This window comes from Eptatretus burgeri, chromosome 2, assembly GCF_056783735.1.
Source record: "Eptatretus burgeri isolate ZD-2024b chromosome 2, Ebu_testis_v1, whole genome shotgun sequence".
Classification (NCBI taxonomy): Eukaryota; Metazoa; Chordata; class Myxini; order Myxiniformes; family Myxinidae; genus Eptatretus; species Eptatretus burgeri.
Genome location: NC_140962.1, coordinates 101,227,338 through 101,244,837, shown reverse-complemented (window position 1 = coordinate 101,244,837; position 17,500 = coordinate 101,227,338). Strand labels below are relative to the sequence as shown.

The following is a 17,500-nucleotide window of genomic DNA, read 5'->3' as shown; positions in this document are numbered from 1 at the left end:
ACTCGGGCTCGGGGTCCGTGGAGGGGAACGGGGATCCCTAACTCGAGCGCTCCAACACAACCCACCACGGTGGGACTCAAATCCACGATCCAGAATCCAAATGAGCGCAGCCAGGATCCAGGAACGACCCGGCCAGCCTCGAACGACGATCGACCACCACGAGCACTAACATGACCAAGGAACCCCGGAAAAGTCCACTCCATGAGGCTCACACTCATGAGGAACATTCCATCTCGCTGGGGCGGGGTTAAGGCTGAAGCGATCTCACCCCCGCCGATGACCATGGCCTCAAAGACGTGCATAATGGCGCTGAAGGAGTGGAGGGGATCGATGTACAAAACTAACTATAAAAGAAGCTCGCAGCGCACACATGAAATTCCCATTAGACATAAGGGACGGGACCCTAACTATAAACACATACTTATCGAAATAGCTAAGCTTGAGGACTGCTGTCTGTTTGTGTACAAATGGCTTCCAAATCCGTAACTATAAGTATGTGTATATATGTGTTTGGTTCTCGTGCCATATCTGTGTGTGTTGTCTCCATGGCCACCACTAGCCAATTGTATTTCCAGGAAATGATAGGAACCCGACTCCTCATCCACGGATATTTATCGTATTTTTATATTTCCACGACTCCAATTTGCATTCAGGAACACGACAATTATGGTTAATCATCTTGTAATTGCGACTCTTTCCTTCAATGCTCAAACTTGTGTTTAAAAGACTATTTCACACGAATAATGACAGGTTCAAAGTGTCCCTTAAGGTTCAACACGCACACGCACACACGCAGTGCATGTGCAAAAGGCCTCATTTAGCATTCATACGTCATTTCCAAATTCACATGTAGATGTGGTTTCTGTTTTGAAAAAGTTAATTTGTCTGATAAGGTAGGTCTGTTTTGTGTGCCATTTTCTTTCCTGCCCCAAGAACACCTGATTAAGAAATTCAGTGGGTGAGGACCAGAATTTCCCCTGTGCTGTTTTTCCAAATGCTGTACATTTTTGAAACCAACGGAGTAGAAGGATAAGTGTAGGTCGGTAAGGCAGATGTGGTTTCATCCACAACAACCCCCTCGTGATTTGATGGATAAGATAGAGGATGAATATTTAAGAGATGAGGTTTGGATCTTGGCCCCATCGAGTGATCTTGTTGGGAGACTAAAGTCCAAAGGGAGGTGGGGGGGAGGCTGTGTTATGTTTGAGGGGGTACGTAATAGGTCGATGATAAGTTAGGTGGTCCATGTGCTCAATTAGCTTAGAACATTCTTCTGTAACAGGGATTTGCTAGAGTTAAGTTGTTTTGTTTTCTGCCATGAGAGGGGCTGTGTTGACATTAACATTAGGTAGGAAAGCATTGTGTTTTCATTCTCTCTTTCAGCCATGTGAGGTTTCAGGCAAAGTAAGAAGAAAGCTGAAATATTTTAGACGTTTCTCTCCCTTGTGGGCTGATGAGGCCTCCTCAGCGTTCCGTGATGGCCCGGGCCATCCTGATTACGACACCACGTGACATCATCCCAGAGGTGACGATGCACTCCATAATTTGCACTGGACGGTGAACAAGGCACCCCTGGTGGTGTGCGTGGGGAAGGTGATAAAAGGGACTGCCACAGGGGTGAGATAAGTAGGAGATTGAGTTGATGTTGCTGGGTTGGAGTTGAGTTGGAATGTGGACCCAGCGAGTTGAGCTGGTTCATTAGAGAGGATACGGCATGCTGTTGGAGCCAGTGCTGTGAGCTGGGCCCTACACACGTGCTGTTCACTCTTGAGGATTTTGTCTGGCCTTTGCTTTATCGCACTTGCAGCCTGTTGTTCTCCCTGGCTGCCCTTCATTGAAGCTTGCCTGCCGCTTCGCTTTCCCCATTCACTTTGACCATGGGACGCTTTCTCTGTGCGTTGGGCCATGCCGTGGCTGGAGACCTCGTGGTGGAGCTCCATTGCGATATCCTGTACCGGTAACCTTTTTAAAAGGCCTCACCTGGTTCACACCATTATGAGTATGACTGCATGACTGTGTGCTTGTGGCCATTTAGATTTTTACCCTCGCCAAAGGAGAGGGTATTGCATTTGGGTTTGTCTGTTTGTCTGTCTGTCTCTGCAAAGAACGTGAGTGTGTCTATGTATATTAATTATTTGCGTACTATTGAAATGTTAATGATAAAGGGTACGTGAGAGTGTCTTTTAATTGCATACGCTTGAAATGATGATGATGATGATTATGGTAATTTGTTAATATTACGTGAGTATGTCTATAATTACATTTCAGCCCAATTTGGGTAAATCCTTATGGGAGGTTTTAATCCTGGTAAAATTCAAATTTAAAAGACGAGGAATTTATTCCCACTGGGCTGCATGAGGGCTTAATTTTGCTCTGGTCCCTTGCGTGATTGTCTATCCTGTGGGGGAATTAAATAAATAACACCACCATCGGGTCGGCTTCAGAAGACCCCCCCGGTTGACGTTACGACTGGTATCAGGAGTGGGATTCAAACCCACGCCTCCAGGGAGACTGCGATCTGCAACTCAAATGTCATATGCATGCATGGACATGGCGTCTTCCTCCTCTGGGATCACCTTCATACATAGTGGGTGGTTCCATTCATTGGCCGCCTGCTGCTTGTGGGCAGTGCCATTGTTCGGGCCGTCATTCCCTATGTAGGCGGCCCCAAGTTAAAATGTTCTGCCCCTTTCCAGGGCTCCACAGCCTACTTCGTCGCCGTGGTCTACAGTCCTATGTACAAACGGCCCATAATGATGTCATTTTAAATGCGCGAAATGCTTTCTTGATGTCTTTATGCCCAAGTTCTCACCTGGCCTCACATGCATAGGATGTTCTTCACAATACACCAACACCCTATTCTGCTCTATTGTTTACAGTCACTGCCCCCACCGTCTACAGACATGACATAAGTAAATGGACACTTTAAATTTATTCATTTCATCTGCATAAAGTAATTTTACTCAGTGATTTGTCATAATATTCAACTATTTATTTGCAGAAACAAGTTCCTGGGTCGTGTATGACAGTTCACTATGCCTCGAACCCAGGGAGCACATGACCTTTGCGATTTTTCAAAGAGGACGAATTGTGGGCCAATCGGAAGGTGGAGTCAGATAGCTCACAACCTTGGAATTCCGCTTTCTACGGTCAATCGGGTGATTGTGCAATTCACCAGTGAAGGCAAAGAATCCACAGATTCCCATTCTGGTCGATCTGGGCCCTCAGCAAGGTGTCTTCGAGCTGTCAAGCGGTCCATTGAGAAAACTCCCCGTTGCAAGGCAGCAGATTTTGCAGAGGAGGTCCAAGTTAGCTTGAGAACTGCCGTGCGGTACCTTCATCACCTGGGCTACGATGAGAGAGCAGTGAGGAGAAAACCTCTTCTTCGACCAGCCAACATTCAAAGGAGAAAGAAGTGGGCTGACGAGATGGGCACCAGACCCTTGGAGTTTTGGTAAACTGTCATTTTTTTTCAGGTGAGACCCAATTTGCTCAATTTTCTGAAAGTGAACGTGTTTGGGTCTGGAGACTTCCCAGTCAAGAGTTCTCTTTGAACCGATTGCAGCAAACTGTCAAACACGGTGGGTTTTTCAATGATGGTGTGGGGAGCAATCTGGAGCACTGTACGGTCAGAGCTTGTGGAGTGTGTTTGCAACATCAACTCGACAATATACATTTCTATCCTTGAGGATGGACTTCACCGTGTCTTCTCCACTGGTCAGATGGTCAAAAACAACACTGTTCATAGAAGATGGAGCTCCATGCCACACTGCAAGAAAGACCAAAGAATGGCAGGACAGAAATGGGATCACATGACTTCCATGGCCAATTCAGTCTCCTGACATGAATCCCATTGAACACCTCTGGGCCATATTGGATCGAGCTGTGCTGAAAAATTCCAGGAAACCAACACCATGAGCAGAATTGTTAAACCATTTGGGACGGAAATCCCACAAGAGAAAATTTCGGAACTCGTTAGTTCTTTGCCTGAGAGTAAAAGCGTTGAAATCTGCAAATGGCAAGTCTACAGAATAGTAGTATATGTATCAAAATGGATCAAATGTAATCTATCTATAATTCCAGCAATGTGTGCGTGCGTGCCTGTGACCGCTGTTTCTCGACAACCACTGGTCCAATCTAATTGAAACTTGCCAGGTATATTGCTGGGGACCTGAGGATGTGCCTTTTCAAGGTTTGATATTAATCGGATAAGTGGTTCCCAAGTTATGGCCATTTATTTACCAAAGCAATGACAGGACACGGTGATATGATGTCACGATTGACGTCACAATTCTTTATTTTATTATTTTTATTTTTTTTGCACGTACGACCACACACGTATGGGCACAATGTCTCCACAAAGACATTGTCACAATTCTTTTTTTTTTTTTGCACCTACTCGTATAAATAAATTCTTTTAAAATCATGGTAATTATTTACTTCTGTCATGTCTGGACATATTACGTGCGACTGAGCTCTGACAGATCCCTAATACAGGAGTAACGTTGCCCTACTTCAACATACGGTCCATGCTATTCTTCCCACATTCTATCAAATGATTCCTCCCCCCCCCCCGTCCATTCCCCTTCCACATAACTGTGTATACACACACACACACACACACACACACACACACACACACACACACACACACACACACACACACACACACACACACACACACACACACACACACACACACACACACACACGTCATATCTATGCAGATTTTTTTTATTTTCCAATCAATTGTTGGATAAATGATTGTGGTGGAGCTTGCACGTAAATTCCATGCAGGACAAATGTACAGAGTGTACGCATAAACTGTGATCACAGCATTGAGCTGTGTGCTCAGAAGGGAGAAACCTGAGACCTTCCCCTGATAATTTATTACTTTTAGGTCATGTAGTAATGTTGCGAATTCACGCCCGCCGCCGTGCGATCGGCCACGTAACTCGAATCGCGACATGTCGCCCACCGGATGGACAATTCAGTCGTGACCCTCCGGGAACTACCGCCCGGAGCCAGTCACGGGTGGGGATTTAAGCTCACCACGATCGTGTCAATTGCCCACCCGCGCAGGATAGGGTTGCTCGCCAAATTCGACCTACCTAAGTACCTGCGCGAGTGGTCGACCGGGCGATCGTACCTCGCCGCAGGTCGACTTCAGACACGAACCGCTTAAGCGGTTCATTCCGTGCTGCAGAGATAACCGAGCGGAGTTATCGTCGACCTCAACGGTTAGGATTATTTACCGGGCATTTTAAATCCACTATCAATCCCTTACTTGATGCAAGATGGAGATTCAATAAAAGGAAGGAGACGAAGCAAAGTGGGAAACAGTTCAACAAGCAATGCACATTTATTTACACACACGGAAGCACGTATTTTAGAGGCATACAATCGTGCAACAAATGCAAGGAAAGAGTTAACACTGAATAAAAGGGGGCAATTATTTACAACACTTAAACAGTTCTACTTGTTGGACACTGCTCCACAGCATGCATTCAACCCGAAAGAAAAGAAAGCCACCCTCACAGACATTGAGGCAGACAGGTCCGTAGACCAAATGTATGTGGATCCTGGAGGATCGGCCAGGTCCACGAGACCGGGAAGGTCTTACCCGCGTCCTCGTGACGCGATGGCGGGCAAGCCGCAATGTTCGCGCAGCTGTGCCCCGACTCCGTGCCCCTGGCATGGTCGGTGAGCCCTCTCCGGCGTGCTCCGCGCGATCGGTTTTGTTGGCACCACGTTTTGGGTGGGGGAGGAACGCCCCCCCCCCCAGCACTATCTCAGCGCGGATGGGGGGGGGAATTGCTGATGCTCAGGGAGAGGGGAATAGCTGGGTGGTTTGGACCCCACGACGAGACGAGCGACCCCCACACCGCAACCTCGTTGACGACCTCCATCTCCACTTGACCCGTGCGAACTCAACTCAACTCCGCACTGAACTGAACTCAACCGAACTCAACACCTGAGTCACCTTGTGCTCACGTATTTATAGGCCTCAGGAGGAGCCTATATGCAAATATTCGGATCAAAACGCGATTGGAGGCGGGGCCATGCCACCCTCTGTTCAGCCATTGGTGCGGCAAAAAGGGGTGTGAGCCTTTTCTGATCCGAATTCCTCTTGTAAAGAATCCACGTTCATCGTGCTTGGAGGCGGGGCCATACCGCCTGTCGCTCGCCCATTGGACGGAGAAAAAGGGGCGTGAAGCCTTCCTGATCCGAATTTCTCCCTCGGAGAGGCCGCCATTCCCGCTCGATGTGTTTTGCACCAATCGCCGAACGGGCCCAAGACAGCCCGACGTTCAGTGTTCACAGGTGGTGTGGTTGGTAGTTGTGAAGGAGAAAGGCGAAGGTGGTGGTGTTGTTCGGGGGCGTTGTTGAGCGTCGTCGGAGAATGGCGGGTGAGGCGACGCTTGCGGGGTTGGGTTGTGGATGTGAAGGTTGTGGCGGTTTGGTGGAGTTGTTCGGGGGCATTGTTGATGGTGGCGATTTGGTTGTTGGGGTGGTGTTTGAGTTGTTGGCGGCTTAATGGTTGAAAATAACAAGAGAGAAAGAAAAATGGCTCACTCAAAGCATCGCAGCCCGGATGAATCGCACATATTCCCTCTATACAACAGGTTTGGGCTAATGACACATGAACTTACCGATTATATCTCACCTGAGGACTCTTTCTGGTGTAATGCGAATTTCCACAACCGTAACAGTACTTTCGGGAGCCTGTTCCTTTTGATTACTTGTTTATTTGCTTGATTACTCTGGTATTTACCTCAACCCCATGTCATTCCTTGCTTCTTCCGGGCATGGAGTCTAGTTGTTAAAATTGTAAATGTAATCTTGTATACATCCTATCATGTGCCAGACTATGATCTGCTGTTTTTTTTTTGCGGTGTGAAGAAAACTGGGGATCTCCATGCTGTGAAAGTGTTCAACCGAGCAAGCTACGTTCGTCCTCGTGATGTGCAAACGCGAGAGTTTGAAGTCCTGCAGAAACTCAACCACAAGAATATTGTCAAGCTCTTTGCTGTTGAAGATGAGGTTAGTACTGTTTTGAATAGAAGGACTTTTTTGGGAGCAGTAGTCTCTCCGCAAATTTGGAATACTCGTCTCAACTGAAAGTCAATAAGAGTATGCTCACAGCCGTGGGACTCGAGGTGCGGTTGATGATTCGAGCCACAGCCCTTCATCTGATAACCATCTGAGTCGCCAACGTGACTGTTGTCCCCACAATTCGGTTGCAACACATGCATTGTGCTGTTGATCAATGCATTTGCTGAAGGTTGTGTTAACTCGTGGAACATGATTTCATTGTCATAAACCAGCATTGATGATTATGCTGCAGTCTTCTTTCTGTTACAGCTAAGAAGGAAAAGTATTCACAAAATCGGTGCGCTTCTGTCGATAGCTTGTGCAACACCGAGTTTCGCGAGAGATTGCCGAATGGCTGTAAAAGGAGATGTTGCTGACGGCTTGTACCTCCAACAGAACAGCAGCAACCTCAAGGTGATAGTGATGGAGCTTTGCGGTGGTGGAAGCCTGTATACGATTCTGGACGAGCCGGAGAACGCTCACGGCTTGCCCGAGTCGGAGTTCCTCGTTGTGCTTCGAGACGTGGGTCAGTCAATCTGACGTTTGTCCCTTGCAATCTGTTTGCCTTTACATGTGTTTATTTGGACACTGATGGAGACACATTGGATTTGTTACCTCCACCACCAAAGGTGGATGGAGGTTGTGTTTTCATCCCTGTCTGTCTGGTTTTTTTTTTTTTGCCTGTGAGCAGGATATCTCAAAAAGTTGTGGATGGATCCGGATGAAATTTTGTGCACAGGTTTGGTGTGTGACAAGAACTAACTGATTAGATTTTGGTGAAGATCTGGACCGGATACTGTAATTTTTATAGTGATTCTTCACCATTGAGAGATAGGGCCAAAAAAGACACGAAGCACGATATCTCAAAGTTGTGGACTGATTCAGACAAAACTTGGTGCGCACGTTGGGTGTGTGACGAGGAAGAATTGATTCAATTTTGGTGAAGATCTGAATCTGGATTTGGATTCCAGAGTTTTTTTTTATTTATATTTTCAGTGATGATTCTTCATTGGGAGAAATCCTGGTGTTGGCTTGATGGTTAAGGTGTCTGGCTCAAGATCTTGGGGTCCTGAGTTTGACCCCCCACCCCCTGTTGTTCTGTTGAAGTAACACCAGGTGGGTTGACTCAGCTTGTCATCATTCCAAGGTTAGCAAAATGAGTGCCAGCTTATTGGTAACATTGGCACTGCATCAGTGGCACAGCTGTGCTTCCAGAAAATGATGCAACCTGCAGTCACAGGCTGCATACGAAACAACAACAACCATTGGGAGACAGGGCCAAAAACGTTATATAGCACGATATTTCAAAAAGTTGTGGATGAGTTCATTTGGTGACGAGAACAAGTCGATTCAACTTTGTTTCAGCTCCGGTTCGAGATCCGGCCTATCAGTGGGATACAAAACGTAAACCGTTCAGCCTGGCGGAGATACGTGCTCTACCGAGTGCTGTTCTAGTTCATGGTGAAATGACCAAATTATGTAGTTTCTGATTGGGCAATTGGTCTTCCTGAAACTGTGTTGGATTTCCTTTTGGCGTAACACTCTTGTAATAACTTGGAGCCGATCTTCAATGTTTCATGCAAGTCGATTGCCTCTCTGCCTTGACCGTCTTTCTGTTCTCTGCATCTGCACACATCGGCATCATCTTGTTGTGCGCGCTCCCAATTCTTTCGCGCAAGTACTGTATCCACCATGCTGACAAAATGAATAACAACTCCTTTTGATGCCATGGGTTGTTTAATGCTTGTAGTGCTTGCCGAAAGAATAAATGGCCTGGAATATCTTGCCAAGGACTGCGTTTCCTCGTAGCACAGTATGCCCAAACTGAGGTTTTGAATGAGTCCATTTACATCGAGAGTCAGATCGGTACAAGACATCTTTGTGACGAGTATATGCTGCAAGCTTTGTCGTCGTTAATTTATACAGGCCACAATAAACCCGAGATTCAATTACATCATGACTTGTACAAAAAGGAATTGTGGGATACAGCGCTTTATTTCATGACACGTATGGCGGATGTTGGACTGGCTTTAAAGGAGAGCGATTAATTGATTGTGCTATTTCACCATGTTTGATGATTGCCGATAACCAGGCAGATTCTTTGCAAAGATGGTTGTGATCTTCCAATTGTATTCACAATTCTTTACAGATCCAGAAGGAACGAGCGAAAGGAGGAACCAGAAAAAGAGCAATCAGAGATTGCAGACCCTCACCAGGACTTGTTTTGTGTGGCGTATGTGTACTGGTGTGTTACGTAATTAATGAGACATAATTCGAAGTGCCACTTAATAACTGCTGGCAGTAATGACCGGGTACCAAGACGTCCCACTTTGATCGGACACCTGACCCTGACCCATGAGATTTAAAATATTATTCATTATTCAATTGAATTCAGAATGGGATTAAAATAAATTCAATTCAAATCAAATGGAAGACCAAATAGGTACAATACTGCATTGGAGTAATCATAAGGAACCCGAACAAGAAAAAAGCAAAGATTAAGTCTTCAGGAGGAACCTGGATAGGATTTAGGTTTCAGCTGCAACTCCTCAACCCTCAAACCCATCCAAGCACAGCCAAGTGAGCCTTATTTAAAAAAAAAAGAAAAAGAACCCAGATCAAAAAAATAAATAATTCTGGCTGCCAGACCATGCGTCGGATCAGGTTGAAATTTAAAACTTATTCCCCATCACTACTAGATCATAATTGTGAAGTTTCATGTCGATTGATTACGTTCCAGAGAAAACATCATTTAATATTTTCTTCAATCCAATATGGCTGCCAAACCATGTGACCTGTCAATTATTCCTTGACACCACTTGTACAGCCTAGGCTTCAACATTTGTGTGGTTTCCCCTCGATCTGTCCAGATGTTCTGGAGAAGATCTTTTTTTTTAAATCGGTTTTAGGATAAATCCAATATGGCTGCCAAATCATGTGACCGACGTTATATGTGTGAACCTTTTGTTCCTCATGGATAGGCTGTCATATGTGTAGTTTTGCCTCGATCTGTTCAGCCACTTCAGAATAGATTTTTGAAGGCTTAAAAAAAATATTAAATTTTATTTTTTAACATGGATGCTGAATCACGTGACCGATGACGTCATATTTTTTTTTTCTGTGGACCATTTTATCCCAAGATGACCCTCAATTTTCGTACTCGTCAGATGTAGTGTTATACATATGCAATTGTGACGTCATAATGAAGGCACCTATGATGTCACGAAAAATCACACACATTCCCTCTGAGGAGTACTTGCAGTGTGCTAATTTTCAATTTTTTACCGCTCAGCCCGAATTGGGCTAAGGGTATTGTCGTCACAGGCGTTGTCCGGCGGGCGTCCGGGCGTCCGTCCGGGGGTCTGTCAACTTTTGGTTTCTGTAAATTTCGAGAACGCCTTGTCCGATTAAATCCATTTTTGCAGGGTATGTTGGGGTTTGGTAGAGGAAGGTTCCTTTCGAAAATGGGCGCGCTGCGATTTTCAATGTGGCCTCCATGGCAGCCATGTTGAAATTGGTTTCCGTCGATTTCGAGGAGAATACCTTGTCCGATTAAATCCATTTTTGCAGGGTATGTTGGAGTTGGGTAGAGGAAGGTTCCTTTCGAAAATGGGCGCGCTGCGATTTTCAATGTGGCCTCCATGGCAGCCATCTTGAAGTTGGTTTCCGTCGATTTCGAGGAGAACGCCTTGTCCGATTAAATCCATTGTTGCAGAGTGTATTGGGGTTGAGTAGAGGAACGTTCCTTTCGAAAATGGGCGTGCTGCGATTTTCAATGTGGCCTCCATGGCAGCCCGATTTTTGCAGCGTGTGTTGGGGTTGAGTCGCGGAAGGTTCCTTTCAAAAATGGGCGTGCTGCAATTTTCAATATGGCCACCATCTTGAAATTGGTTTGCGTCAAGGGGCTTAGGGGTTACGCACGCTTTGCAGAGCTATTTTTCCTTGTTGTGGTTTCAGAGATAGAGATCCAAAGTTTTTCCGTTTTCCCAACATGGCTGCTACACCACGTGACCTATGACATCATTATCATTAAAACATTCTACATGAGTCGTCACACCTATGGTGAAAATTTCGTCTCGATCCGCCGAGCAGTTGTGGAGAAAAACACACAAACAAGTGGTGCCAGGCACAAAAAATCCCTCTCATTTAAGGCATAAAGTTATTTTGGGGATCAAATTTAAATTTGATACATCCTTAACCTGAATGTTGATTATAAGGAATATTTTAGTCTTCGTTTGAAGTCAATTAAACCATTTTTGACGAAGTTATGACCGTAAAATGATTTTGACCTTTCTTGGCCACTTAATGTCATGGTGTCGAATGAAAGCCAAGAAAGGACTTGATATATGTCTTCCATAGTAAACATGCATATTCCTAACCTTTTTTTGATTTATAATGGAAAATTTGTAATTTTGATCGATGGCCATGACCCCCAAAACTTCGGACCCTACCGATCTTCACAAATATGCATTTTTCACTATCGGAATGGGTCGGATTATAAGTGACAAATAGAATAAGGTTCACTATAAGCTTAGTTTGAAGTAAATCAGATAATTTTTGACGAAGTTATGAGCGAAAAACGATTCTGATCTTTACGTGACCTTGACCTTTGATCCAATTGGACCCAAAAGTTAATGGGGTCGTCCAAGGTTCATTGCCCACCTGTGGATTAAATTTGATAGTGTTTGCTAAAGCCGTTTTGCCGTAAAGTTGCTAACGGACAGACAGACAGACAGACAGACAAACAGACAAACGAGCAGTCATAGACTGGTACTTACGAAATCGTCAACTTGACCTCTGACCTTGTCCAATAAAAGCTGTCTTGAGAGAAGGTAGCGACGCAAACCAGAAGTTTCTACGATGATTCTGTACCAAACCATCAAAAATCGAATGTTTGACCTCACTGTGACCTTGACCTTTGACCGATTTTGACCAAAATCGAATCGGCGCTAGCCATCACCCTCCTGAATCACGTGGTGTAATTTGACATTGGTAGCTTCTTCCGTTCTCGAGTTATCGTGCCTACAAACAAACACACAAACACACACAAACAAACAAATACACAAACAGATGACTGAAGTCATCAATATATTTACGAAATCTACAAACCGGACGATTACAATATCCCGCTCCCTCCCTCCGGGGAGGGGGGGGGCGGGATAAAAACACAAACCCATGGATAATGTTTGACCAAAGTTGCATGATTACTGGATGGAAAAGGTGGCCGGCATTCCAAAAGTCTGTTTTCTGCAGGGATGGGTTCCAGGGTGTTTCACATGGGAACTTTTGCTAGTCTCGATGTCGCTCTGCTCGACCTCGGCTGATTTACAGGTTATCATCGTCTAACGCCATCCGATGGCGTATGTATCCTCATAGAATCGAAAGATTCATGGAATATCGGTTTTCACCACGATTTAGTCTGTATTACCGTTTTTACCAATAAATGCTGCGTGACATCATTCAGCGTTCGGCTCATTGAAAACTGATGCACGTCACCAGATTTGAGGCGTCACGATACCTGGTGGCTTGAATATTATGGTTTGTGTGGCTTTACTTTCCTTTAAAATGCAGCACTTGACTGCTGCTTGCATAATTTGCTGAATTGCTGGGGGTGCGGCTTTTCTGCTGATGCAATTCCCACTCAGGTTAGAGAAGGAGTTTATAATTTGTTCAGGGTTCTGCTGATAGCTTGCCTACTCTTCATCAAGGACACTGTTGGATCTTTAACATCCACCAACTAATACTGTCAGATGAGACGCCCAGTTTAACGTCCACCCGAGGGAGCGCCCACACATTGAAGAGTCACCGTGCCTGTTAAACGCTGGGATGACAGTTTATAGCTGGTTCGACATTCAAACCCATGCCAGACAGCTTCGTGTGCATACCTTGAGGCTATCCTGCTAGCCCATTTGTGTAGCTGAAGACAACACCAGGCCCAACTCCTTATTTGGTCTCATCAGAAAGCCATCAATTTGTACAAGACACTTTAAAGGTGCACTTTAAAATTTCGTTGGGGATATGACAGCCAGAGATCATGCGGTCACTGTGTATAAATTCGTGTCTCATTCCTGTCATTCTGCCATTTTGTGTTTTAAGCCTGCAATGGGAAATAACGGTGAACTGAAATAAATAACGCATCACTGTCCCCAACAACTCGGGGTTATGGTGAGGCGTTCGCCACAGAGTTTGTATTCGGGCACGATTCTGTCGAACTGCTTTCTCAAATGTGTGTGTGAGAAAGTGGCTCTTGATCTGAATATCAAGAAGGGTGTAGTTGGGAGCAGTGTGAAAATTTGCACGAAGGTAAATTGTTGTGACGCAGTGGAAGACATTGGTGGCGTCTTATTTCTTCTCTTTTGTGTGCAGCATCTGGGATGAACCACCTGCGTGAGAAGGGGGTAATCCACCGTGATCTGAAACCGGGCAACATAATGCGGGTGATGGCACCGGACGGTGAATCGGTGTACAAACTCACTGACTTTGGCGCGGCTCGTCAGCTTGGAGACGACGAGCAATTTGTCTCGCTATATGGAACTGAAGAATACCTGGTAATTCTGTTTGATTCGTTACCTTGATGTGATTTTGCTTCCAGCCTTGCTCAGCAAATTAGATCGGTTATTTATACGTTCACCACACCGTTTGCTTTGTGGCGTTTTGTGTTTTGCAGCATCCAGACATGTATGAGCGTGCTGTTTTGAAAAAGCCTCTGCAAAAAGCTTACGGAGCTACCGTAGACCTGTGGAGCATTGGTGTTACGTTCTACCACGTGGCGACGGGTACTCTGCCTTTCCGGCCATATGAAGGGCCGAGGAAAAACAAGGAACTAATGTAAGCAAGCCTTGTTATGGTACGAGCTTACTTATGCACTCATTGGGCTGGTACGACAGCTGACAGGTATACATACACTACTCTGAGCTGTGGAGCCTGGATCCCAATCTCAACCCAGCTATAAATGGCCATCGATGTGTGTGCCATCTGTCGGGTAGACGTTAAGCTGGAGCACCCGTCTGCCAGCACTTGGTATTTATGGACGTGAAAGATCCCACAATGTCCTTCGTGAAGAGTAGGCGAGTTAACGCCTGCACCCTGATCAAATTACCAATTGCTGCCTAAACTCTGGGTAGCAAGTTGTCTGGTGTTCTTGGCTGTCCTTTGACACCAGGTTACACTGCTTTGCTCTATCTTTGGGTGTTTGCTCTGTCTAAGTAGCTGCTTCTGCACCATAAACTTGAAAGCATCCCAAAAAGCAAAGCCCGTTCACGTCCACTTTGTACTTGAGCTAAACCTGACAAAAACAAAAGCTTTGAAAATAAAAAATAAAGTGAAATTTATTACTTCTGCCACTGAAGGTGGACCAAGGTTAGGTTTTCACCCCTGTCTGTCTTTTTATTACTTGTGAAAATCGAAGATTTTAAAAGCATATTGGTTGCTCGCGTGTGTTATTCGTCCCCTTCCAGTTTCACAGGAGGGGACTATAGGTTTCCTGTCCATCCATCCCATGTGTTTTTTGTCCCCCCCCCCACTTTTTTCCCATACCGATTAATATATTGAACTAAAACTTGGTAAATGGCTTTATTATTACTCGTACGGGCCCGTAGGTGCGTGCCCATAGGTGAGTGCCAGTATGTGCAGCCCTCTCTTGCCCACTCTCTCTCGCCCCACTCGCCCCTCGCCCCCCTCGCCCCCTCTCTCTCCCCCTCTCTCTCCCCCCTCTCTCTCCCCCCTCTCTCTCCCCCCTCTCTCTCCCCCTCTCTCTCCCCCCTCTCTCCCCCCTCTCTCGCCCCTCTCGCCCCTCTGCGCCCCTCTCGCCCCTCTCTCGCCCCCCACTCTCGCCCCCCTCTCTCGCCCCCCTCTCTCGCCCCCCTCTCTCGCCCCCCTCTCTCGCCCCCCTCTCTCGCCCCCTCTCTCGCCCCCTCTCTCGCCCCCTCTCTCGCCCCCCTCTCTCGCCCCCCTCTCTCGCCCCCTCTCTCGCCCCCTCTCTCGCCCCCTCTCTCGCCCCCCTCTCGCCCCCTCTCGCCCCCCTCTGCGCCCCCCCTCTCGCCCCTCTCTGCGCCCCCTCTCTCTGGCCCCTCTCTCGCCCTCTCTCGCCCCCCTCTCTCGCCCCCTCTCTCGCCCCCTCTCTCGCCCCCCACTCTCTGCTTGCCCCCTCTCTCGCCCCCCTCTCTCGCCCCCCCTCTCTCGCCCCCCTCTCTCGCCCCCTCTCTCGCCCCCCTCTCTCGCCCCCTCTCTCTAGCCCCCTCTCTCGCCCCCCTCTCTCGCCCCCCTCTCTCAGTTCCCCCTCTCTCGCCCCACTCTCTCGCCCCCCTCTCTCGCCCCCCTCTCTCGCCCCCCTCTCTCGCCCCCCCTCTCTCGCCCCCCTCTCTCGCCCCTCTCTCGCCCCCTCTCTGGCCCCTCTCTCGCCCCTCTCTCGCCCCCTCTCTCGCCCCCTCTCTCGCCCCCTCTCTCGCCCCCTCTCTCGCCCCCTCTCTCTCGCCCCCCTCTCTCGCCCCCTCTCTCTCGCCCCCTCTCTCGCCCCCCCTCTCTCGCCCCCTCTCTCGCCCCCCTCTCTCGCCCCTCTCTCGCCCCTCTCTCGCCCCTCTCTCGCCCTCTCTCGCCTCTCTCGCCCCCCTCTCGCCCCCTCTCCTTCCCCCCTCTCGCCCCCTCTCGCCCCCCTCTCGCCCCCCTCTCGCCCCCACTCTCGCCCCCTCTCGCCCCCCTCTCTCCCTTCCCCCTCTCGCCCCCTCTCGCCCCCCTCTCGCCCCCCCTCTCGCCCCCACTCTCGCCCCTCTCCCGCCCCCCTCTCGCCCCCTCTCGCCCACCCCTCTCGCCCCCCTCTCGCCCCCACTCTCGCCCCCTCTCGCCCCCCTCTCCAGCCCCCTCTGCGCCCCTCTCTCGCCCCCTCTGCGCCCCCTCTCGCCCCTCTCGCCCCCCTCTCGCCCCCTCTCGCCCCCCTCTCGCCCCCTCTCGCCCCCTCTCGCTTCCCCCTCTCGCTTCCCCTCTCGCCCCCTCTCGCCCCCCCTCTCCCTCTGCGCCCCTCTCGCCCCCCTCTCGCCCCCCTCTCGCCCCCCTCTCGCCCCCCTCTCTCGCCCCCCTCTCTCGCCCCCTCTCTCGCCCCCCCTCTCTCGCCCCCCTCTCTCGCCCCCCTCTCTCGCCCCCCTCTCTCGCCCCCCCTCTCTCTCGCCCCCCTCTCTCTCGCCCCCTCTCTCTCGCCCCCACTCTCTCTCGCCCCCCTCTCTCTCGCCCCCTCTCTCTCTCGCCCCTCCTCTCTCTCTCGCCCCCCTCTCTCTCTGCGCCCCCTCTCTCTCTCGCCCCCCTCTCTCTCTCGCCCCCCTCTCTCTCTCGCCCCCTCTCTCTCTCGCCCCCTCTCTCTCTCGCCCCCCTCTCTCTCTCGCCCCCCTCTCTCTCTCGCCCCCCTCTCTCTCTCGCCCCCTCTCTCTCTCGCCCCCTCTCTCTCTCGCCCCCCTCTCTCTCTCGCCCCCCCTCTCTCTCTCGCCCCCCTCTCTCTCGCCCCCTCTCTCTCTCGCCCCTCTCTCTCTCGCCCCCTCTCTCTCTCGCCCCCCTCTCTCTCTCGCCCCCCTCTCTCTCTCGCCCCCTCTCTCTCTCGCCCCCCTCTCTCTCTCGCCCCCTCTCTCTCTCGCCCCCCTCTCTCTCTCGCCCCCTCTCTCTCTCGCCCCCCCCTCTCTCTCTCGCCCCCTCTCTCTCTCGCCCCCCTCTCTCTCTCGCCCCCTCTCTCTCTGCGCCCCCCTCTCTCTCTCGCCCCCCTCTCTCTCTCGCCCCCCTCTCTCTCTCGCGCCCCCCCTCTCTCTCTCGCCCCCCTCTCTCTCGCCCCCCTCTCTCTGCGCCCCCCCCTCTCTCTAAGCCCCCTCTCTCTCGCCCCCCTCTCTCTCGCCCCCTCTCTCTCGCCCCCCTCTCTCTCGCCCCCCTCTCTCTCGCCCCCTCTCTCTCGCCCCCCTCTCTCTCGCCCCCTCTCTCTCCCCGCCCCCCTCTCTCTCGCCCCCCCTCTCTCTCGCCCCCTCTCTCTCGCCCCTCTCTCTCGCCCCCCTCTCTCTCGCCCCCCCCTCTCTCTCGCCCCCCCCTCTCTCTCGCCCCCCCTCTCTCTCGCCCCCCTCTCTCTCTACCCCCTCTCTCTCGCCCCCCCTCTCTCTCGCCCCCCCTCTCTCTCGCCCCCCCTCTCTCTCGCCCCCCCACTCTCTCTCGCCCCCCCCTCTCTCTCGCCCCCCCTCTCTCTCGCCCCCCCTCTCTCTCGCCCCCCTCTCTCTCGCCCCCCTCTCTCTCGCCCCCCCTCTCTCTCGCCCCCTCTCTCTCGCCCCCTCTCTCTCGCCCCCCTCTCTCTCGCCCCCCCTCTCTTTATCAAACATTTGATTTAATATTAAACCTTTATCAAACATTTGATTTGATATTAAACCTTTTCGAGGTTTAATATCAA

General features: G+C 49.7%; 1 protein-coding gene across 2 annotated transcripts in view; it reads left to right on the top strand.

Annotated features, from left to right (window-relative positions):
- Positions 1–17,500, top strand: part of TBK1 (TANK binding kinase 1) — an 84,829-nt gene that overhangs the window by 16,522 nt on the left and 50,807 nt on the right. For both annotated transcript variants that reach the window (XM_085870490.1, XM_085870489.1), the window contains exons 2-5: positions 6,904–7,044; positions 7,492–7,621; positions 13,462–13,643; positions 13,763–13,923. In XM_085870490.1, the coding sequence (XP_085726616.1) occupies positions 6,904–7,044; positions 7,492–7,621; positions 13,462–13,643; positions 13,763–13,923 (614 nt within the window). The remainder of the gene's footprint in view (positions 1–6,903; positions 7,045–7,491; positions 7,622–13,461; positions 13,644–13,762; positions 13,924–17,500) is intronic.